This window comes from Taeniopygia guttata, chromosome 3 (assembly GCF_048771995.1).
Source record: "Taeniopygia guttata chromosome 3, bTaeGut7.mat, whole genome shotgun sequence".
Taxonomy (NCBI): domain Eukaryota; kingdom Metazoa; phylum Chordata; class Aves; order Passeriformes; family Estrildidae; genus Taeniopygia; species Taeniopygia guttata.
Genome location: NC_133027.1, coordinates 73421624 through 73445354, shown reverse-complemented (window position 1 = coordinate 73445354; position 23731 = coordinate 73421624). Strand labels below are relative to the sequence as shown.

Sequence of the window (23731 nt, the reverse complement as noted above, 5' to 3'; positions counted from 1 at the left end):
TGAAAGAAAGTGGGCTGTGAACATGTAACAACACTATACATTAAATATTACTTTCTGAGGATAACATAATGTTTATACATGAAGATTTGATTATTTTTTCAAGATCGATGGTTTCAAAATACCAAAATGTGCACACGATAAAAAAGTCATTTTTCTGATTAGATTTTTCTTGTTTTCTTGTGGTGCTCCCCTTATATGGTAGATTAGCATTCTACTTTGCCCAAGCCTCCCATAGAGTTTATACATAAGGTCAGAATTAAATTTTGGACCCTAGGTTGTCTAGCTCCCTTCTTTCTATTTTAATCTGGTGTGTGGTGTTGGCAAAAAGCCCAGAGAGCCATCAGTCTGACTTTGAGGCCACTGCAGAGAAAAAGAGGAACCAGCAGTTGTGCTTCCAGGGTTGTTTCTTATATTGTGCTGGCCTTGGTTGTTTACAAGTGCAATTACAGCCATGCATGTAAAATACTGCCCAAAGAGGAAAAAGCATAAGGAATTATAGATACAATTACATTTTTTTCTAAGACTACTCTAAATATATGACAATGTGAAAAATTTGTGTTGGAGGTGTAAAGCCGTGAACCACAACTTTTCTGGAAGTTGTGACCAAAGATGAAATGGAAACATTTGGTTAAAAAGGAAATAAAAACTGGAAATTGGTAGATGAATTTTGGGTCCTGATAAATTATTTTAAAAGTGAAATGTATGTCAGAAAATAGGAAATCAAAGTTAATAGCAGGTGCATGAGTGGACATACACATCACTGCTGGAATTTCGGGCATTTGCAGACCCTTGATAGCTTTGCTTTAAAATGTCCCATTTTTCCAGAATATCTGCTTAATAATAACATCTTTTGTACCACTTGTAAAAGGAACAGTTTGTCTGTGTATGAGGTATAAGATAGTCAATTGCTGAAATATATTCCTTCAATTTTTAATGAGCTTTTTGTTATTCAAAATTGTTACTGATGTGAAATGAGCACAATCATTTTAGATGAAATTATAAAATTCAGGGAGTCTTTGCTACTTGATTGCAAAGGAACTTTCACACAATCTGTATTAGGTATTATTTAATTACCTTTGGGAATAATAATAAGTATAAGAAGAAGTGCTCAGCTAGTTAATTAGTTTGAAAGCTGGAAATAGCTTTAGCAAGAGTTTTAGTTGCACACAACTTTTGAGTAGTTTTCACTGTGCAGCATCATGGAAGCAAAATTACCTTGGTTTTATACCTTGGTTTACCATATTACACAAGGTATTTTTCTCTGAATATTTTCCTTAGGGTTACTTGGCCACATCCATGCAAAATAGTGGTATGTTTTAGAGTCATAAGTAGTAATGTAGATGTTTTGGTTGGGATCCCTCAGATTTAAAGAAGGATGCTGCTGCATCTGTTCTGTTTTTTCTTCTGTGCCATGCAGACAGAAAGGCATGAATAATACCCAGATTCTGAACACTTGATAATTTCAATTTCCTGATGCATTGGCAAGACAAGCTATGTTTGTTAACACCATTATGTACGATATTTTTCAACCAGGCCCCAAACAGCCTTTGTGAGCTATCTGTATTTTTCAAAATATGATTATTGAAAAAAAAATCAGTTTTTCTCCCAGGGAGTGTATATTGTGTCTGTGTGACTCTTTCCTAACTAATATTTGCTTGAAGTCTAATTGGATTGAGTAAAACATAAAATGCAAGTAAGAATATTGTGAAGATCTTAGGGATAAACCCTTCTTATATACAAAGGACCTGCTTCTGTAATGTAAATTAGTATTAACTAAAATGGAATTTGAGTGCATTCCCAGATGCTTTACTGAATCAGGGTTCATATTCCCTCAAAATTTGCGTCTGTCAAAAGTGTTTTAAAAATTCTAGGCGAGATTGTAACTGGCAGGTGGTGGAGAACAGGGGGGATTGAGGTGATTTGCTGATCTTGGCATTGCTCCCCAGCCCATTTTCTCATCTGCAGTCTTTAGGTTTCCTCAGTGTTCTGGGCTAATCTGGAACTAAAGTGCAGCAGTATGGGATGTGTATTTCAAGTTGGTATTGGTTCAGTCCCTGTTCAAAATTAGAAATATTCTTCTCATATACTCAAGCTCTTAAATGAACCAGTCCAAATAGAAAGTTCCACTGCACTTACGTGGGTCAAGCATTAGTGCAAATACAATTGTTTCAGGAGCTGTAGTTCCTCATTGCTTACAGCACTTTTCAAAGACCCATGTCTAAATTTGTAGCTATTTTCATAAGCATCTTTTGAAGTTCTGAAAAAGTTTTCTTAGTCCACTGACAACTAGCTCTATCTTTTTTTTGCTGCTGTTGGTTCATAGGCATATTAAAAAGAAATCTTGGGCTTAACTAACCTATTCAACTTGCAGACAAGATTGGAGTTCGGCCCCACTCTCCCTATTTTCTTCTTGACAAAATTTGGTATATTTATTAGTATTATTAGAGTCTATTTCCCTGAACATTTTTTGTAGTTGACGTGAACCCCAATGCCAGAATTCACATAGCTGTGTAAATTCTATTATATAAAATTGGCACAAATACAAACCACAGCATAACTAGATCACAGAACTGTTAAGGCTGGAAGAGGCCTCCAAGATCATATAGTCCAACCATCAGCCCAGCACCTCCATAATTAGCCCTGAACAACATCCTCAAATGCCACCTTCAGATTCTTCTTGAACCCTTCCAAAGATGGTGACTTCACCACCTCCCTGGGCAACTTATTCCAGTGCCTAACCACTCTTGCAGTGAAAAAAAATTTCCTATTATCTAGTCTTTATCTCTCCTGGTGCAGCTTAAGGCCATTTTTATCTCATCCTTTCACCTGAAGCATGGCAGAAGTGACCAGCCCTCACCTCACTACACACTCCTTTCAGTGTCATAGAGAGCTGAGTTGTAGGTCATCTCTTCTCTTTGTGAAAAATTCATTTGTTTACATGGATTCAGTTTGCCCAGGCAGAAAGTCTTGTGCAAGGCTTTCAGCAAGGGTCTTAAAAAGAGGATTTTCATTCCTTTGTGGAAGATGGTCTTGCATTTTTCTGCATAATTGTGTTAAGTTTGCTGTGCGTTTCTGTGAGTTCTCCCCTTTACTGTCCTGTACCTCATAATTAGCAAGGTTTCAAGAACATGGAAATAGCAGCAATGTTTCAGTTATAAATTGCTTTTAGACTGTATATAGCTTAAAGAATATTTCAGGATGCTTAAGGTAAAAGACACTGGAATTTCAGATAACAAAATTGCTGTTAATTTTTAATCCATGCCAAATAATATTGCAGGAAGTGAAACATGTTTGTTAGTAGTGAGGGTAATAAAGCTCTCCCAAAATATCAAGCAAACTGACAGCTTTGAAAAGTCAGAGATAACTTATAATAGAGAGGGGAAAATAAATATTTCTGGTATCAACTGGCATTTTCCTGCCAAGTTTGTGTTGGTCAAAGTGTACGTTTACTTCTGATTTCAATAGCACTCACTTCCTTGCGTATTGTATGCTGGAAGGAGCCAGCAGCCCATGAGGCTTGGAGCTGGTGTTTGCATGGCACAGGTGGAGTTGCTCCCCGCTGCCTTTGAGGGCTGACCTGTGTCCCCCAGGGCAGGTGACATCCAGGGGCTGGAGCAGGGAGGGAAGGGAGCTGTCGGGAAGCGGTGGCACGCGCGCACCTGCCCGGCAGCTGCTCGGGGCCGCCTGCACCTGCCCACGCGCCGCTGTCACACCCGAGCAGGAACACGAGCTGCACATCTGTCCCTCGAAGAAGAAGCAGATGGCTGTGTGCAGCTTCAGAGGAGCCAAGTGTTTGCTGAAATGAGCCACTTAGAGGTGGATGCCTTTATAGGCGTACGGTTACAGTGCTTTGCTGGATGTACTGGAGGTTTGCAAATTACTATAGTAAAAATGTTCATCTGGAAGATATCAGAAACAGCAAGAACTGATTTGTTCCCTTCCTTTTCAAGTGTATTCTTGATTGACGTGGCCATTGTCCAGGGGTTAAAAGTCAAGACATTGTCCAGTTCCTATCTGTTGCTTCTTTGACTTTGGCCAAATTGTTCCATTCTTTCTTGTATTTTAGGTCTTGTTTGTAACAGTAGTCTCAATAATACAAGGTTTTTAGCCAAAAGTGCTTTGTGAAAGTGAACTTTTAATATGTTAACATTAATATTGATGTCATACATATATTCTCCTCCCCTTCATCTTTGTTTTGGGGTTATTTAATTTGATGTTCACTGAGAAACAGCTGACATGTGGTTGAAGGTACTTTTTATAAAGAAATGGAGCTGTGTTAAGAGAAAAGTGATGAAAGTACATTAAATATCCCTTACCAGCATTATTTTTTAGCATCCAAAGACATCATCACTTATTAAGACATTCTAAGCCCAATGTTGCACATGAGGAATGAATAAAGAGGGACAATGAGCACCAAATGTGTAAAGGTGGTTGTGTATTACCTCCAAAGAAAATTTATGATTTATGGAATGATTTAGTCAGTTGTTTATAATCTCATCAGCATGTCAGCATGTTTAACTTTCTAGCAAAATCATACAATTTTATGTTGTATTTGTACCCTGAGGCTCCAGTACAATAGAGGAATAGTTCAGGCTAGGAGCAATGATAAGTAGTATTTTTCAATTACAGGAGGCTGAAAGCATAGTGATGTTGCAGGAAGTTTCTTTTGGCACAGCACCTTCTGCATTTAAAAAAAAAAAAGGTACTCTTTGTTTTAAAACGGCTGCGGATCAGTTCCTGAGGCTGAAATATGAAATGTTATCAGCAAAGTGCCTGCAAAGTCCAATGCTGGCTGAAGTGCTGCAATGCCAAAGTTTGGCTTATTATAGAGCATGCATTTTCTTTAAAACAGTATTCTACTCTGTATTCAATAAGTCTTTAAAAATGGCCAAGTTACTCTCACATAAACTCTTTCTCTGTTTATTTTTAATTTGCTCTGACATAGTGCTAACACAAGAAAATGTGAAATGCTACGTGTAAATAATTTTATTTTTGTTAAAACCTAAATTTTTAGTCAGTCCTTGAATAGCTCAGAAGACCATCTTTATGCAACAGCTGTGTGCACCAAACAAGGATTCTCTAATTTCTCTGTATGCATTCATCTAAACCACAGCACAGCATTGGCATTCTTGTGCCAAAAGGCAGCAACTTTCAAGTTGTGTGGCAATTTTCCTTTTTGAAAGGAAGATGTGTTCTGGAAGTGGATACTCTATTGTAGCTTAGTTTCAAATTAAATCCTGATATCTTGAACATCCCTGATCACAGGTTACAGTTTGTCAGTTCCCTTCACAGGTCATCTGAAATCCTGCTGCATGACTCATTTGATTTGTCTTGGAGCTCAGGATTGTCCATGAAATAGAAGTAGACAAGTTCTTCTTTTCCTCCACAACCTGTGGACTTAACACCTAGAAAATTCCTTAGCCAGAACTGTTTACTGTGGACCATATCACTTCAAAGGGTGAACCGCAGTATCAACAATCTTACTGTGCAGCTGCTTTGCAATATAAAGAAACCCAAGGGGGGGGAAAAAAAACAAACTACAAAACCTATATTGCACTGGCAAACAATATTTGCTCAACTGGAATTCTCTACACAATATATCTTGGTTCAATAACAATTTTATTTGAAGAGCTTATGACATTAATAACAGTTTGATAATGTTTCTGGAAGCTGCAGTGCTTCAGACATGCTAAATTTTGCCAGATCCAATTCTGCTAAAATTTACTGATCATTCTGTTGGTTGCAGTACGAAATAAAACAGACCCTTAAGAAATATCAACTCAAACATCTTAAGAGAGAGGTTGGTCCTACATTAGGACAATTGAATAAATCTTGAATTTCCACTCTGAATCTAGGGAGGAAAATAAAGAATACTGATTTTTAAGCTTGGCTAATTAAGCCTGGGACAATTGTAGCAGTGAACTGAGCAGTTGCAGGCCTAAGCAGCTGTCTTTTGCCAAGAGAGTCTGAGGCTGTGGAAGGACAGACTGCATTAGCAAAGGCAGCTAAGCACATTCTGCCCAGTAATTCTGTTGGTGGTAGAATTTTTACACCTAAAACTGTGTTGCATGGACTAGTCCTATGATTAAACAAAGGGATAGTGATGGATTAAAGTGTGGATAAGGACTTCAGATGCAGAATGAGGCAGCAGCAAGTGAAGACCCTCACTTTGAAGATTTTGGTAATGGAGCTAGATGGTGTAGAGTAGAATACAGAAATATATAGTGAGTTTCAGAAAGTAAAAGAGTGAGAAAAGTTTGGTGTTTGAAGGCTTACAGTGGAAAGTTACTGGGAGAGAAGTGACCTTTTGCATGCTTTCTAAATTTTTTCTCTGTGTCCCCTAATAACATTTGAATGTGTTGGCCAATTTCAGCTGCATTTGACAGAAATGTAGGAGTCTGGGAGAGCAATATTTACTGCTGGTTGTTTTAAATAGACAGCAGGGAAGATGGAGAAGGCACTCTAAGTTGCCCAACAGGACAAAACTTTATTGTGGCATCACTTTTATTAGAGCATCCATGTGAGAGGGAGACATCACTACAGGGGGCTACAAGAATTTACAGAGTCCCAAAAAATTAAAATATGTTTCCCTACCAACTAAATTCAACATTATCCATGTGGTGGAAAGGTGAGGATGTTTGAGGATAAGTACATATCCAAAAACATGAACAAATATTTAAGACACTAAAAGTTAAAATCCATTCACGTTTGTAAACGGGGCATGGCTGCAGGCTGGGCTACAGTCAGATCGTTAGCGTGGTGACTATAATTCAAAATTGATGTCAGCATTCTGTAGATGTCATAGGTACTGTGGACTGTCACTAGATCTTTAGATCAGAGTTGAGCAGTTGTGGCTAAAATAAGGGAAGTAATGTTATTTTAGTCTTTCTGGAGGTGTTAATGTGCTGATCATTGCAGAGCTGAATAAATAAGCTGAGAGGACTAAACTTTTTAATTGTGAAATTAATTATCACAGAAGTGTCACTTATGCTGGGGTTTGTTGTGGATATGATAAAGAGTTCTGATAAAAGCAACTGTTTATGAAAATGAAACAAGAAATTAGATGTAATCATTTTGGAACTGAAGGAACTTTTTTCTAGTTGCAAATTGGTTTGCAGTAGTACTTTTGTGTTATTATTTTTACTTAATGGTGCTTAATGGTAAAAGCAATTTTTTTTTTTTTTTAAAGTTTACTTCAGTGGTGGTTTTGGTTTAATGTAAATACAAGTGTTGTTCCACAGAGAGGTATCATTTTACATCAAAGTCCTGATAAAACCCAGTAAATAAACTTTCCTGAACATATAAATACTAAACAATTGGGTTGTTTACAGCTAAATATTTACTTCAAAGTCTTAGAAATGTTTAAAAACTGGTTTTTCTAGTTTCTGTTGCAGCCAATGCCCTCATAGGATCTCTTTTCAATCCTCGTTTTTCTTTGCACACATCTTGTTTAAGCAGGAAGAGCTTAATTTAAGCTGTAATCTTTCATCAGAATAAACCTTAGACTGTTTTCAAAATACTGGTACTCCTCTCCCCCCTCAGTTTGACAGGGCCCAGCAGCTTATTGCTTAAAGCTGACTGATGCCTAGTAAATGCACTGTTTCACCAGCCCACCTCTGCAGGGTGACACTCCTGTAATTTACCAACATCAACACCAGTTTAGGTTATCTTTTTTTCAAGAACAGATAATAGAGTCCAGTGTGCAGAGGCTTTAGCATCCTTTGCCGGCTCCCACTGGGAATTTATACTAATGGCTGAAGGCAGGACAGTCTGGTCTCTGTCTTTGGGTTGAGGTTGTTTAGTGATGCTTTCCATTGCAAAGACTTGTCATCAGCTGAGCATTCATCTCCCTCTATTTAGAACACAGTATGCCTTAGAGCTCTCAGGCAAAGCTAAGCCTTACTGTTCTAGTGACAAGTTCCTGAGACAGGATCTACCTGCTGCCTTTATTGCTTAAGCACAAATTGCCTATGGTTAAATATTTGATCATTTAAGATACAGGTGGCTGCCAGGGGAGTTAATGTAAGAAGCAGCAATACTGATGATATACCGGCGGAGTTCAAATGGATCTAAAGGGAGCTGGTTAAACTAGACAAGTACACAGATTTTGATCACTACCACTTGAATTCCAACAGTGTATTGCATGGGACAAATTACATGGATTTGTAACTATTGTTGTTGAATTGATTCATTTTAACTAGAAATCATCAAATACTAACCTGTCCTTGAGTGCTATGTTTTCCTTTTTATCACAAAAACAGGTGCATTCTTTTGTAGGTTGGTGGGGAAGGTGGGGAAGGGAGGAGTAGAGAAATGCATTATGTAATTTTAAAGCTTTTTCTTTTTAGATTTCTGTGTCAAAATGTTAGGCATAGTCATGTCTTCTGTATTCAACTTCACCACAGGAAGAAGGCAACAGAACAGGAAAAAAGTAAACTCTAACCTAAGTAACAATTGTTAATACAGACTTTTTACATTGAAAAAGAGCATGCCCAGAATGTTGTTGGAAATCCTACTAAAGGAACACTTTTTAAAATTAAATGTTGCATTTAGTACATTGAGATAGAGAGGATGTGTAAAGCAGCACAAGTAAAGAACTGTGAAATAGTCATCATGTATTTTCTCCTTGGTTTCAAGCAATTTAGATGATGAGATGGCTTTGCTGTGTCTGCTGACATCTGGCATGTTCAGATACTCACCCTCACATTTCAACTGTCATAAAACATATTTATTATAATTTTGACAGAACTTGAAGCTTTTAAACTCCAATCCGTTGAGGGGCAAATGGGTTTTTTTGTATGCTCCTGGAAATAGTTTATGCAGCTTTAAAAATGCATAGTACAAGGTTTAGACCTCTATCAAAAAATCTCTTCTGAATCTACAAAGAATCAGAGGACTAATAGTATTTCCTTAAAACTTAAAGGTATTTTTAAATCCTGATAATTTTTTTTATTATTATTTCATTAGATGAAATTTTAACTGGAAATTTTCATTTCATATACAAGACCTATGTATTTTCTCTTCCTGTAAGTTAAAAATACTCAGCAGGGATGTGCAGTCTCAGTCTAGACTTGCAAAGTGCTGCTGTGAGCAGCCACCTTCCACCCTGCCAAGCCTCTTTCTGTCGCCAGTGCACATGCACACAGTCACAGAGATTAGCCTGAACTCAGTAATATAAGTCCATAAATCTTATAGCAAAGAGATTTCTGAAACTGTTAGAAAAAAGCTTTACGCGTACTGTTGTGGATGGTGTAGCACTTCTCTTCCTCTTTCCAAGTAGCTTACCCAGTTCAGATCAAGCCTCTGATATCAGTAACCTCTGTTGCAATGATGCTAGAGGACTGTGAACTTTTGAGTTCTAAGTCCTTAAACAGGAAAAAGTTCTCTTTTTCCCCAAGTGCTGGGAGGGTGGGGAGCTGCCATTGGTAGATGCAGCAGCAGGGCCACAGCAGAGGCAGCTGGTGCAGGAGGAGCAGTTCTCACACATTCCCTGTGTCTCTCACACAAATGCCATCAGCTGGTGGTAGGAAAAGCAGCAGCGAGATCACAGGGCTGCACTTCACGTGGTTCACTGGGGTCCTGAGTTTATAGAAATGGTAAAAAGAGCAGACACAATTTCCGAAAGGAAGTAGTCTCTAGGGTGTAATGCCCTGCAAGACAGGACTTCTTTTCTTTTGGAATTTTCCACTTCTCATCATAATGTCTTAACGCTGCAGACACCAAGCAGTTGTGAGTATTCCCACGGCAAGGCCACTCTGTGGTTTGCCATGTGTACAGCCTCATTGTTACAGACTCACTGTGCTTTCATTTTCTTTGGTTTTCATTGCCAGACATGGAAAATAGAAACTACCCTTTAGTGAATGTATTTCCTATCCTATTAAAATAAAGAAATCACTGTTGATAGCTCTTGCATTGGTCCTGCTCATACTAATTTCCATTAAAACACCAAGCCTTACCTGATATCCCTCACACACACACAAATGCTCCACCCCCCCAATACTAAAGTGCATTAGGAAAGTCCTGGACCAATATCTCTAGACAATGAAGTCTTCTAGAACCTGCCACCAGCAACGTTATTTTATCTTGTTGGTCAATATGTCTCTAAGTTTAACTGAAAAGAGCACAGCTAGGGTTGTAAATGATGTGGACACACTTCCTTAGCAGATCTTCAGGTTTGGTCTGGTGATCAGAAACAATCTAGTAAATGCAACATAAGTGACTGTGTGCACTCTAGCAGTTTACTTCAGTACAAATACTGGTTCACTTAAACCACATTCCTCTTTCAAGTACCCTTCAACTTCGTTAAACAGTTTGCAAACCCCTGCTTTACTTGCCAGAGCAAGAGAATTATGAGTGTGCATGTAGTTACTAGTCTCAGCTGGTAAAATGGTAGCTGACATCTGGAGGCAATAACTTTCTGAAACTCAATGGCCTGATCCCCTACTGAAAATACATTTGTTTTAAAGGGAGGGCAGGAAAGAGTCTCCTTACTCTAATATGAAGTGTCACAATCAGAAAAATATGGATCTTTCATTTTCTAAATGATTGCTGAAATTCTAGTGGGAGGTGTCCCTGCCCATGGCAGGAGGCTTGAAGCTAGATTAATGTTAAAATCCCTTTCAACCCAAACCATTGTACAGTTCTGTGAAATTAGCTTCTGTTGTCTGCAATGGTCTGGATGTCAGTGGTTGTCTCCAGTTATCTGCACTGGATGAATTTCAGCTACTGACTCTCATGTTGGGTCAGTGACCTGATGGACAGCCTGATGCCTTTCCAGGAATCACTAGAGAAAGAAGAAGTTCTTCCCAGAGGGCTCTGAACCTCCCTGTCTGGCATGTCCCTGCCTGCGTCTTCGTATCTGAGTCCTCTTTTGCTTTTGCATTTTACAGAAAGCTGCCCATGGAGATGCACCTTGTATCTTCAAGTCAGCTTAACAGAACCCTACTGCCCCTTATCTGTGGTTAGGGAGAACCTCATCACAGAAGTCAGCTTCACCTAGTCAAATTTTGCAACAAAATGCAGCTTATTGCATAATAGTGCAGAAAACCTAATTCCTTCACTAGGGTCTAGCTCTATTCTCAAAGTGATTTATGATTTTCATTTTTGGAAGAAGCTTTGTAGCTCTTTATTGCTAGCAAAGGTTTCCTGATTTTGTTATGTGGATCTTAGGAAGGAAAAATTCTGATTCATTAGTATTGCATTTCACAGATTCTGCTACTCCTTGTCATTTTTTAAAACATAAGACACTGATGCTGTATGTTCACACCTTTAAGTCTTTTGGAGATCTTTCAAGATGTAAGATATAATAATGGCCAACCCTTTCCATTGCATTTCAAGCAAACAGTTCACAACTCTGCAGGAGCTAGAGCTAAGACAATTGGAGTCACTTTTTGCCCTTTCTGTTCCGGACTATTTTGGATACTATTCCATTTCTGGTATAATTTGTACCATAAGGGTACACCAGCTACAAGGGATTACAGCATTGATGGCCATACTGTTATGAATCTCTCCTGATCCTAACAGACTGCTGTGGAAGAGACTGCAAAAGGCATTGCCCACTGAGAGCTTTGTACTGTTTAAACAATACTTAAAATCAGAGTTTTCCTCACTGGATTCAAGGTTTTTATATTTTGCTGTCCTCTGCCACAACAGGATGTTAAATTCACGCATGGAGTTTATCTTGGCCATGAGTTTAAATTGTCTTGTTGAGTTTCTCATTTTGCATTTTCTAAAAATTGTCACACAATTCCAGTATTTCTTTTGGAGACATCCAGGTTGAAGTGAAATAATTTGACTTTCAGATTACAGTAGAAAGAAAATCTTGAGTGTTTAAAATAAAAGCTAGGATACAATAAACTTTGTTCTGTCAAATGCTGCAATTTAAATGATCTCTAAACACTGTAACATTTCCGAGGTAAACAAACTCTGGAAGGTCAGTGGATCACTGTACACATCAATTTGTACTCCCAGTTCATGTTTTGCATTCCACTAACAGAACTTTTTTCCCTGCAGAGCTGCTAAAACTTGAAAAATGCTATGGAGCCATTTATTTTGCCTTTCCATTTACATTTTGAATGTATTTGTCTTAAAAACTTTAATGAGATGCTGTGTTTATTAAATTTCACATATTCCACTTCATTGAATAAAACTAGATACAGAACCCTCAGACAAATTCTGGTGTGGAGTAGAGGGCCATCATTGTCACAACATCAGGACAGCTGACAATTTTCTGTGCTGTTTGTGTGTTTATATGTGATGGTAAGATGGCTCATATTTCCTGACTTGTGAGACCTGCCTTTGTGTGTGTGTGTGTGTGTGTGTGTGTGTGTGTGTGTGTGTGTGTGTTCACAGCTTGCACAAGTGGACTCCAGGGCTGTACATCTGGGCGCTGTCCTTATCCGTGGCCTTACGACTTTGCTGATGGCCAACAGCGCCTGCGGCTTTCCATTCAGGATGGATGATCTGATGCCTTGGGCAGTGTTTGATGGAAAACTTTTTCAAGAAAAATACCAGAAGGCACACCAAGGTTGCTCTGTGGAAGAACTTTTGGAAGGCAATGTAAGTAATCACTTCCTTTTAGTTCTGCATTCTTTGTAAAAATGTACCTGTCCATTTTGTTTGTTGTTTGTGTATTCATGTTTACACTTTTCCCCTTTCTTTGTATTTTTCTTCTCTTTCTTATTCCTTTTTCATTCTCTCCACAAAAAATAATTTTTAAATTAAGAGTAGAAATACTGAGCTTATGAAGGAAGCTGTAATTTTACCTTTATTTTTCTTCCCACTGCTCCGAAAATAATAGAAGGAAAATAGTTGTCAATTTCAAAAATGAAAATGCCTACAGTAGTTTTCTAGTACTGAGATATGAGATCTTTCTCCCATAAGATTTTAAGGAACATATGAAGAACACCTTTAAAAAAAACAAATGTTTTAAGTGTGATATTTTTAATGGCATTAAAGAACCTAAATTTTGAGATTAAGTTTTGGCAAATTCAAAGAGGAACTGCAAATAAGAAGAAGGTACATTCTTTTAGAATAGGTAAATATGGGTATTTCTTTTAGAATCCCACCAAGTACCTTCTTGTAGCTCTAAGTACTTATTTAGTTCTCAGTTCCACTTTATTTTACAAATCTGGGGATTTATCAGATTTGCATGCTGTGTTACCAGAAGAGCAGTGTGATTTCAGACATGTCTGGGCAGGGAGGTCCTGCTGAGCATTGCACAGGGGCAGCATGTCCAGGCTCAGGGTCTGCTGGACTCAGTGCCAGACTGTGCAGATGCACTGGTGAAGCCTCAATCCAGACCTGCCTCCTGCCCCACCAGCACAGAATATGTGGTGAGATCCTTGGGTGAATCTATACCCATCTGGGAAGGTAGCTCTAAAGAGCTTCAATTAATGTGTCTTCCTCTATTAATGTGTCTGAAAAGACTGTATCATTTAATTACTTTTGAAAATCTTACCTTCAAAATGCTTTTACCTGCTACTAAATGTATCACTTGAGGTTAAATTAATTACAGAGAAAACAGTTTCAGTTTTGATTTATTTTAATCTTATGTATCAATGCCAGGTTTTTTTGTAAAACTGGTTTCCTTTTGTGATTTTGTGTCCAGCTGCATACCATGCTGGTCTGGAGTGAGGAGTGCAGCTCTTTTGGGTGGGTGGAATAAACATGTTTTTAGCATGAAGGAGGAGAATAATCCTTTCCATATGTGTTCAATCATATGATTAGGACCATAACCTCTGTCCAAATCCTGTGGTTCATATTAATTGGTCTGTTGGTTTCAGTAGATTTTGGATTGGGTTAATGGTTCATCCAGGAATTTCATGCAGGACTTTTACAAAACAATAGAGGGTTTAAAGAATAAATGAGAAAATGTTAAAGTATCAAAAATGAAATTGATACTTGTTTTCCTCTTGGGTAGAATTCAGGTTAGTGAATAACTTTGACAATAAAAATGTAAATCTGTACAACTTTTATGTTAATTGATACAGTTATTTTTAAATGTGTTATGTATAGTATGTTTTAGCTAACATTTTAAAGTCTTGTGTTAGTTGGAGTTCTATTTTATTCTGTTTTATAATGAAGATGAAGAAAGATCTTGCTTTCCTAGAACAGAGTTAGAAAAATTCTTGGTCAACTGAAATATGTAGGTTAGGGTTTTTAAAAGCCTGATACTCTTTTTTAAACAAACCCCAGATAATCTGTTCTGTTGAGAGGAAAAATACTCTAGCTATGTGAACTTTCAGAGTAGATTAAATACCTTTCTCTTTTTTTGTTACAATTTTATGGTACATATATGGCAGAGATATGTACCCAGACTAATAAAATAGCTTTCCAGCTTATCAGTTTGAGGCAAGAATCTGTTTTGGGGAGAATTGCCAAGAGATGCCAGTTTAACTGGGAACACTGGCAAGGCAACATGTGATTGGTTTTCCCTCTTATTGTAAGTTCAACTTTAATAAACAAAAATGGTACTTAGTTCCTGGCAGAGCTTAATATACTGCTGGAAGCCAAGATCTTTTAGCACTTGTTTGTTAACAATCTAGCCTTGAGCACCACAAATCTAATCTGGTGATAGTGACAGTATTGTATTCAGAAAATAAGTTATTCTACACAGTATGTTTTCTTACGGAAAAGAAAAATAATAGGAAAAAGTTATTCGTTTAGTTGTTCAGTGCTTGTCTCCTAACTCCTAGGGTCCCTTCACTGTTATCAGGACAGTTGCATTACTTCAGGGACTTGAGGCAATCTCAGAATCAGTGTTGTTTTGAATCTGATAGGTTTAAGTACAGTTAATAGGTTTCTGACAATTACAGTGGAAATACAATCCTGGGTAAATATTTACATGTATATCAAAAATTTTGAACATCTTAGGGTTTGCTTCCTACAGGTTCTTATACCAAAGGAAGAAAATGTGTACATTAAATACAGTTGATATTTTTGTGGGCAAGTTTCTGTGTAGCTCAGCTCTTTGTAGCCTAACAGCTGTTAAAAGATTAAAAAATGGATAGCTTCTGATAAGAATAAAAATAGAGCCATCTTGTTTTTTTTACAAAATCAGGCTAAGCTCTTATTATGCTAGTTCTGTTTTTCAAAATTGTAATCATATTAGTTTGTTTATCCACACAGAAAATTGGCTATAATAGACTCATAAAGAAGTGAGGCAATGATATTATCACTTTATTAGCCTTTTTATTGTGCTTCTCACTAATGAGTATGTTCATGGTCAATTTTTTTTAATTAAAACCAAATTACATCATGAGGTCAGCATAATTGATGTGTTTTGTTCTTTTCTGATCTCACTTTTCATCCAACCTCCATACGCTCTGAATTTATTCTCCCAGGAATAAAATGAAAGGTTTTTCTCTGTGCTCTTCACAGGCTGGACCCAGCTTGAGTGGTAAAACAAAATTTTTTAAAAATCTGTGTGTTTTAGTTAAGTCTCTCTAAAGATGTTTGTTAACTCAAGAAATGTATTAAGGAAGTTCTTAGCAGGGTTCATACAGGGAGTCAGACTCTACCTTTAATTTAAGAAGCCTCTCTAGCTACTGCAGTCTTGCTTCCTTTTGGATTTTTTTAACTTATCCTGTAATCTTCAAAAGTAAATGTCATCTTGTAAAAATCACTTAAATTTTATGAAAATAACAAATTATGCTGTTATTCTGAAGTCTCTTTTCCCAATTCTCTTCATTGTGTAGTAAATCTCACATGCCCTGTATCAATCAGGAAAAAAATATATACTATCTAAGATGTGTCACTTTTTCAAGGCTCACAGAAATCAGAGAAAGTTAAAGATGTATCACATCTGTCAATATTACGTCCTAAAATAGCTTCATCTTGACCTTTTGACAATAGAATTTTTCATCACACCACGAGGTAAACACTTGAATTTAATTCCCCCATTACTTTTTAGACTTCGTTAGGTTTTATCAGTCAGGAGTTGGGGCAGATGTATTACTGTTGGGTGAGTTCTGTTTCTAGTGTATGAGATTAAGAGGCTGATTCTAACTGGTGTGTTTTCCATGAGTTCATCAGTCCTTATCTGGAGGCTTTAGCCATCTCTGCCTGAGGTATTGCAGACGGAAGTCTACTTAAGTGCATCTGCAGGTGCAAGGTCATAGAATAGGACAGCAAGATGCTGTCTCACATCTGCAGATGTGAGCAGAGAAGGAAAAACTACTTCTCTGAGAAAGGGGAAAGCATTTCTTCTGCAACTCTACTCATCCCTCCAGGTATCCACATTAAATATTAAATGTTCAAACTTTATTTCCTATAAAAATATGAACCAGATCTCCCAGCTTCTTGCATGCCCAAGTGTGTCTAAGACAAGTCTTATAGTTGTTGTGTATGTGTTTAATTTGTGCTACACCTGAAGAAAGAAGAGCAGAAGAGTCATTGATTTTTAACTGTGTTTTCTGCAGGAGTCTTTGTACACACCCTTCCAGAATTTGAAATCTCTCATTTGCAAGGTTTGCATGGCAAAGAACAGAACAATACAGAGCAGACCAAGAGGGAATGGATTTAACACAGGTTAGCATTGTGTGAATTTTCTCAATAAAGTTAATATATAGATGAGCTGAATTATTCTTCAGCAGCAGCAGCAATTACCTTGGCAGCCCGTCAAGCTAAGTAAATTTTAAGCTCTTTCTCCAAGAAGCAATGAATAGATCTAAGACAATATTTACTGTTTTTAGCAATTTATGTGAATTTGATTACCAAAGTTTATATAGAATAATATTTCCATCTAGGTACATAACTAGTGAGATATATGCAATAAGTATCATTAATTGACAAAAACATCACTATTTATTCAGTGACTAAAGATATTTTTATAGGAGAAATTAAATGGCTCCGCTTTTTCTTGCAATCTCTCAGGGAAGCTATTTAACATTGATAGTTGAAGGTCAGAATGAGACATTGAAGATGAAATACTTCTTATTGGATTCACTGACATATTTCAAAATAGAAGAGAGCTTTTGGTCAATTTGAAAAACTGTGCTTTCTTGCTTAAGATCTTGCTCTTTTCCCCCAAATTTATGGCTCAGTTTGCCAAAGAACTCAGTTTGAAAAATTGTTTTCCCTACCTGAGCTGCCTGACTTGCAGGGTAAAAAACATCTAAAAGTTTTTTAAAATCAGTCACAGATCAACCTGAATGTTGAGGCTTTGAGACTTTGAAATAATTTACACTGAATCTCAGTGTTTATGCTCATACTATATTTATTACCTGCTTAATACCTGATCAGTTATAATGTCTGTGAGGACAGAAATTACCCTTTCAGAATTCCTTGTGCAAATTACAACAGACAGAATGATTTTCTGCTAGTTCAGTACTTTGCATTATGTGGCAGCAATACTTCTGCTGTGGGTCTACAACAAGGTCATGCTGGACACTCAAAATTGAGGATATCTGTTGGTGATTTATAATACCAGACCTTGGTAGCATCTGCTTTTCCTTGAGAGCTATATTTAACCATTTTAATTATGATTTGTGATTCCAATTTGGAGAGAGATTTCTGTTTGTTTTAATGACTGCAGTGTCCAAATCTGTGTCATAAAATTTTGATCTGGTTTCTAAATACACTTGTTAACAGCTTGTAATCATGATGTGCATAGATGGAAGTGAGGACAAGAGCCATGCTCTTAGGCTGACTTAAGCTTGGAAAGATCATAATTGTGCATGAGTATTTTGGCACAAAACTAAGAAATACTGTTTCCTTAAAAGAATACACTGTCTCTCCTTTTCTCCATTTCATCTTACATATTGTCAGAGTTGCTTAGTGAATACTGTTTTTCAGGAAGAGAACAAAGAGATTTTAATCCCAGGTTCCAACAGCCACACAGAAGTCATTGTGTTTCTCCATATCATAACCAGATGAGGGAGTTCACACAAAGACATCTGCAATCCCAAGGTAAAAAAATGGATACATGTTTGTGGGTTTGGAATTGTCCCTATCACCAGTATGACAGCTCTGTGTCTACCTGCAGTTCATGTTTATATGTGAAGTAACCCTACAGCAGTCAGCAACAAATCTTGCATTGATGCCTTAAGTTTTAGCTTTTCTATTTTTCAGATTCTGGGCTGCTTTAGTGTGTAGTTCTGAGCTTCATCTTAAGGCTTGCTAAGCTCGCTTCACAGAGTAGGTAAACAGAGCAAGTCCTTTTCTAGCCTGGGACCAAGGACAGCCCATATTAGTTTTGGGCCCAAGAACATAAACAACAGTGGACTTAAGAGAGAAAAACAAGAAGAATGGGACTTCATAACCTAAAGCTGTAACTGGACAATTAACTCCAATATGCTAATGGACCAAAAGGTATAAAAATGTGACACCTCATGACCGGTTGACCATTTTTGTGACCATTTTGGGTTCATCTTGGGTGTAGCCCTGGCTGGGCTCTTGTACTGCCCAAGGTGTATCTTTTAAGGCCTTTTAATAAATACCTACTTCATTCTTTTAACTCTGTCTAGCCTCTGTTCTAGGTCAGCTTTCACAAGACATCAGCATCACTTACGCAGTTGTGTATTGCCACTTGCAAAAACTAATTCTGCAGGGTGAGGTGGAGTGTAGCATTGTAATCTGCAGTTATCTTCCACTCAGTGTTCTGGGAAATGAGCTTTCATGTGGTATTTGTAATTTTCATGCTTGGTCTCAGCTGAACTGTGTTTAAAATTGTAACAGTTCTAAAACAAATTGGCACAGCTGCACAGAAATGTGTCTGAAGTCTTTAGCTGCAGATCTTCGTTCATACTTCAACAAAACCCTCAAGCATATGAATAAAGTTACACACATTCTTAAGTGGTTTTCTAGATCAGGGTCTTTGCTTCCAGGTCACTGCCTAAGTGATACAAATGCAAGTTTTGTCTTGCCTTGGCATTAATCTTAAGTCATTCACCAGCCTCACTTCTTGAAGAGAGCTGACATTTCAGTGAAACGCCACAGTGGATAACACTGTTGAGCTGACTTAATTCAGTTTTACTTCCTCATTACTGTGAGTTGAAGCACATACATGTAGATTAAAGAAAATAAGCAAAAGGAAGAGAGGTGTCTAAGAAACATCAATTATTTTATTAAGTCTGCAGAGCCTGAATTTCTTTTATGTTTCCAGGTGAGGTTTTCAAATAAGATTGCTGATGTGATTAGGAAAAATAAATAATAAATAGATACAGTGAAATCTTTAATGTGTTTCAGCTGCCACTGTTGAATGCTCAGAGTAAGATAATATAATTTGATTCACAAATAATATTCTTTGATCCTCTATGTAAAATATAAAGCTAAAATATAGAGTATGTATGCTGATCACAAGCAAAACCCAAACTGGTCACTGTTACCAGTTCTTGACCATCTGAAGAAACCTGATATTCAGGGATCAGATAATCTCTGACCAGCTCCAGAGATCTTATGGCTAGTATAGTCCACAAAGTATGTTCCACAGTAGCTGTGCTGCTGTGTTGTAAATGTCTTTCAGTAGCATTATTTAAACATCTTGGCTTCTTCTACACTATCCCTATTTCTTACCCTCAGGACACTCTTAAAACATGATCCCATAACTGCAGTTAAATTGCCTGTGTTATAAGTAAAACAGGTTTATTGGAAAAATACATCTGTCCTTATAAAAGAGCCCTGCAATATTTTAGAGCTCCTTTTAAAGTGATCTGCCAGCATGACTCATTTTGGCAAAATTATTTTCCTAAGTTTGCTAATATTAGCACAGGTATTTGGGTTACTTCTCTATGTAGCTGTTGTCTGTTATATGTGTGTCTCAGCAAAGAGAGAAAAAAAAGAACAAAAAAGTAGCCATTTTCTGTTCATGATAGCTTATGTGATAAAACTCCCTAGTAATATATCCCATCCTCTATGTCCCTTTCCATGGTACACTGTTATAGCTCCTGCTGTTGCACATAATACATAAATCATTGGATGAAGTACAGTAGAAAGTAATGGAACAGTAACCATACATATCTTCTGTACGTATCTTCTGATACATATCTTCTATATCAGGAGTGATAAGGCAGCCTTTGCTGTCTCTTATCAGTTAATGTTTAAGAATTCTGTGACAATGTCTCAGCTTCACCAGTGGAGGAAAGAATGCCTCCACCAAAAAAGCATCAACCTGAGAAGCAGTGGTATTTCTCTGAGAGGATGGCTTCAATCCCCTCAGGCAGAACAAGAACTGGACTCAGACATCCTTCATTATATGGCCAATAGTAGCTACCCAGCTGCTGTAATAAGCAGCTCATCCTCTGACTGTATTTTGAGTGCAGGGAACTCAGCTGTGGCTTTTTTTGCTTTTTAGGAAGGTTGGGGTTTTTTTTTGTTTGATTGTATTCATTTAACTTGCTCTCCATAAATTTCTTGGCTGTGTGTTACAAATGGGTAAAAGCACACCCCTGTTACTCAGAGCAGGACATCTAAGCCTCAGGAAGGTAGATTTTCCCTTAATATTTCTTGCTTGATAATTTATGGATTTTAGGTTTATGGCTGCAACACCACACCACAGCCCATACACCCTATTGGCAGACAAACTTCATTAATTAGAAGTTAAGACCACTAATACATTGTTTTACATCACAATGTTAACCCATTCTATAAGAACCTTAAAATAAATGAGCATTAAGAACTATGGAAACCACTGTTAATTATCCATTTCTTTACAGAACATAATTGCATCAAAAGGGTACATTCACTTCAGTCTTAGCACACTGTAAAACACATAACTGCTGATAATGCAAGCAGCCTCTCATTTGCAAGATACTTAGTCAAGTCTTCCACACTGGTGTTGCTTTCAAGCATGCTTCTGATTAATAGGATTTTGGTAGAACTGTAATGCAGATGGGACCTAGTCGAACGAACGTCAGTGCTGAGAAAAGATTTAATTTACATTGTGAGTACTGCTTTGCTAATAGGGCTCTCTAACTAAAGCAGAATTGTGCACAGGCACACTTAAACCAGTATGAAAATATTTGTAAATATAGCTTATGTCTGGTTCTAAACAGCATGTTATCCTTACCTGAATTCACACAGTCAGATCTGCTAACCACAGATGAGATTCACTATCCCAACCCATTAACTGGACTAGGTTTCAAAGTTACAGTCACTCAAGAGTTTTAAAAAGAGCCACCATGCACTTTATCCTCCAGGATCTCAGAATACTAGCCATAATTACACACCAACTGGACGGAGACATTTATTTGTAACTCTTCTTGCCCGCTATGTTAATAAGCCTTGTTTTTTGCTTTAATGCTCATTGAATGTATTTAATTCCTCTCTTACTCTCTCCAGGCAGAGGATCAGGACATCCACACTGGAGGAGACACCACCTTCCTCCTCGGTAAAGAGTTCATGTCTACAAGTGGCAAATGGGATGGTGGAATAGTTGCCACTGGGATACTTTTTGTTTATGAAAGCCTGTTTTTATGAACTTTGCAGAGTAACTAGAGGTGTGACTATGGAGGAAATCACACAAAGCTGAGGCTGTTCAGCTTGTTAATCACTTACCGTGTTAGGTCTAAGCTTGTTATGAGACCAGAATCACCAAAACTTAAGTTACAGGTACCTGAGGCACAGTAGCTTCCCAGTGTAGCTACACTGTTTTGTCCATTTGACAAGGGAAAGTCTGAATTGTTTTTTATAACATTGTGAGATAATACTGAGTGTAAATTTAAGACTTAAACTATAATTTTTGCATATTTTTGTAATAGTTGTTTATATTACAATACTTTCCTCACCATGAATAATATGTCATGTCTATGCTGTATTGTGGTTTATGTCTTGATTGTGGATTATATCTGTGTCTTAAGGGTTATACTATTGTTACTGAAACCCTGAAAAGTTTGAAACATGACATCACTGATGTAAGCATTATTTGCCAGTGAAACAATGTGACCTTCTTGTAAAATATAACACTTTTTTACAAAGGAAAAAATTTTCTTTACATTTGATACTTTTAGTTAAGCAACTTTTTATAATTTTTTCAACCGAGGAAAGACTCTATCATGCTCTACTTCTATAAACTTCTATCATATTCTATAATAAATAATACATATGAGAATTAAATATTTCTTTTCTGTCCAGAAGTCTAATTTAAACACTTACCTTCAAAATTATTTCTTTAAAATTGGGATGTGTCACTATGTGATTCAGTTTCAGTAATATATGTATTTGTTTAGTTCTAAAATCAAGGTGGTGTCAAGAGAGGAGCCAGGCTCTTCTCAGTGGTGCCAAGCAATAGGACAAAAGGCAGTGGGCAGAAAATGATGCACAGGAAGTTCCACTTGAATGTGAGAAAGAGCTTCTTCACTGTGGAGGTGACTGAGCACTGGAACAGATTGTCCAGAGAGGATTGTGGAGTCTCCCTTGCTGGAGATGTTCAAGAACCACCTGGCCTCAATCCTGTGCCATGTGCTCTGGGATGGCCATGACTGAACAGAGAGGTTGGGCCAGATGACCCCCTGTGGTCCCTTCCAGCCTGACCCATTCTGTGATTCTGTGATTATTCAGTTAATGTTGTTTCTTAGGCCTTGTGCAGGTGACTCCTTTGAGTCAACTGGCGGTGGAACGTCATTTCTGTTTAGTATCCATATTATGTCAAAGTGAACAGCATTGTCAGACATCCATAACTCCTTACTCAGTTTCCTCCCGTGTATTTTTCTGTTTCTAACCCAATAAATATATTTTTCATACTCTGTATATAGCAACAATCCAACTAAATAAATAAGCAATAAGGATTTCTAGTTTTATTAAAAGTGTGAGCAGACACCATTTCACACAACACCGTGTCTTGATTTGCATTTCAGGAAATGCACTGTCATCATAGGGGTATTCCTGCTTCCTTTTCCAACCGATTTTCCACTGACTGTAATTGTACTATCATTTTTTTTACTATCATTTTTATCCCTCCCCTCCAAACCTTTTGAAATAATGTGGTCTGAATTTTATGGAAACTTCTCTGGTTTCAGGGATCTTATGATGTATAATGGTGTATTTTAAAAGAATGTGATTATGTGCCAGAATTTGTTGGTGTAATTCCCTCTTCAGGCTTTGATATGAGAAAAGATGTCTGTCGTCCTCAATAAACAAAGTTAAATACAGTCAGAGTGGGAGTTTTGCTGTGCTAGCTGTGGTATGAATTGTTGGTAATAATTACCCTGATTACTGAAGAATTGATAGTGTCTCTGTGAGGTTATTTTTCTTCCTAATGTTAGACCATAAGCAGAAGCTGCTTATTATTATTATTTCCAAGCCAAAAGATTTTTTTTCCCACCAGGAATAGTAGAGGGAAAGCAGAAGCATGAAGTTGAAACATAGAGGTGCTACTTTCCTGTCTCACTGAACTTTGAATTGTTCACAATACCACAAATCTTATGGAGTCTAGAAAGAAATAATATCAGAGAACACGACTGTAAAGGTTCCAGTTAAATAGGGTTCCTTTATTATGTGGACCACAGGGTTGTTTTGAATGGTTACAGAACAGAGGACAAACAAACGTGGGTTTGAAGTGAAAGAACATATGTTTGTGAAGAAAAGCATTCTTGTTCAGCTGTACTGTTTAGTCTTCTCTGACCCAAATATTCACTGAAATTGTGGATTGATTTATTAGCTTTATGTGTTCCCCTTCTGGAAGGGGATCCAGAGAACATTCTATTACATCAATGACTTAGTCAACAGTGACTCATTAGAAATGGTGACATGGTCATTGTTAGAGAGTGACTGACAGGAACACATCTATCAGCTT

The 23731-nt window shown here is 37.4% G+C and overlaps 1 protein-coding gene across 2 annotated transcripts in view; it reads left to right on the top strand.

Annotated features, from left to right (window-relative positions):
* Positions 1-23087, top strand: part of FAM120B (family with sequence similarity 120 member B) — a 54975-nt gene extending 31888 nt beyond the window's left edge. For both annotated transcript variants that reach the window (XM_072927135.1, XM_030268323.4), the window contains 4 exons: positions 12352-12558; positions 16422-16530; positions 17797-17910; positions 21280-23087. In XM_072927135.1, coding sequence (XP_072783236.1) covers positions 12352-12558; positions 16422-16530; positions 17797-17910; positions 21280-21332 — 483 coding nt within the window. In that variant the 3' untranslated portion in view covers positions 21333-23087. The remainder of the gene's footprint in view (positions 1-12351; positions 12559-16421; positions 16531-17796; positions 17911-21279) is intronic.
* The last annotated feature ends 644 nt before the right edge of the window (positions 23088-23731 follow it).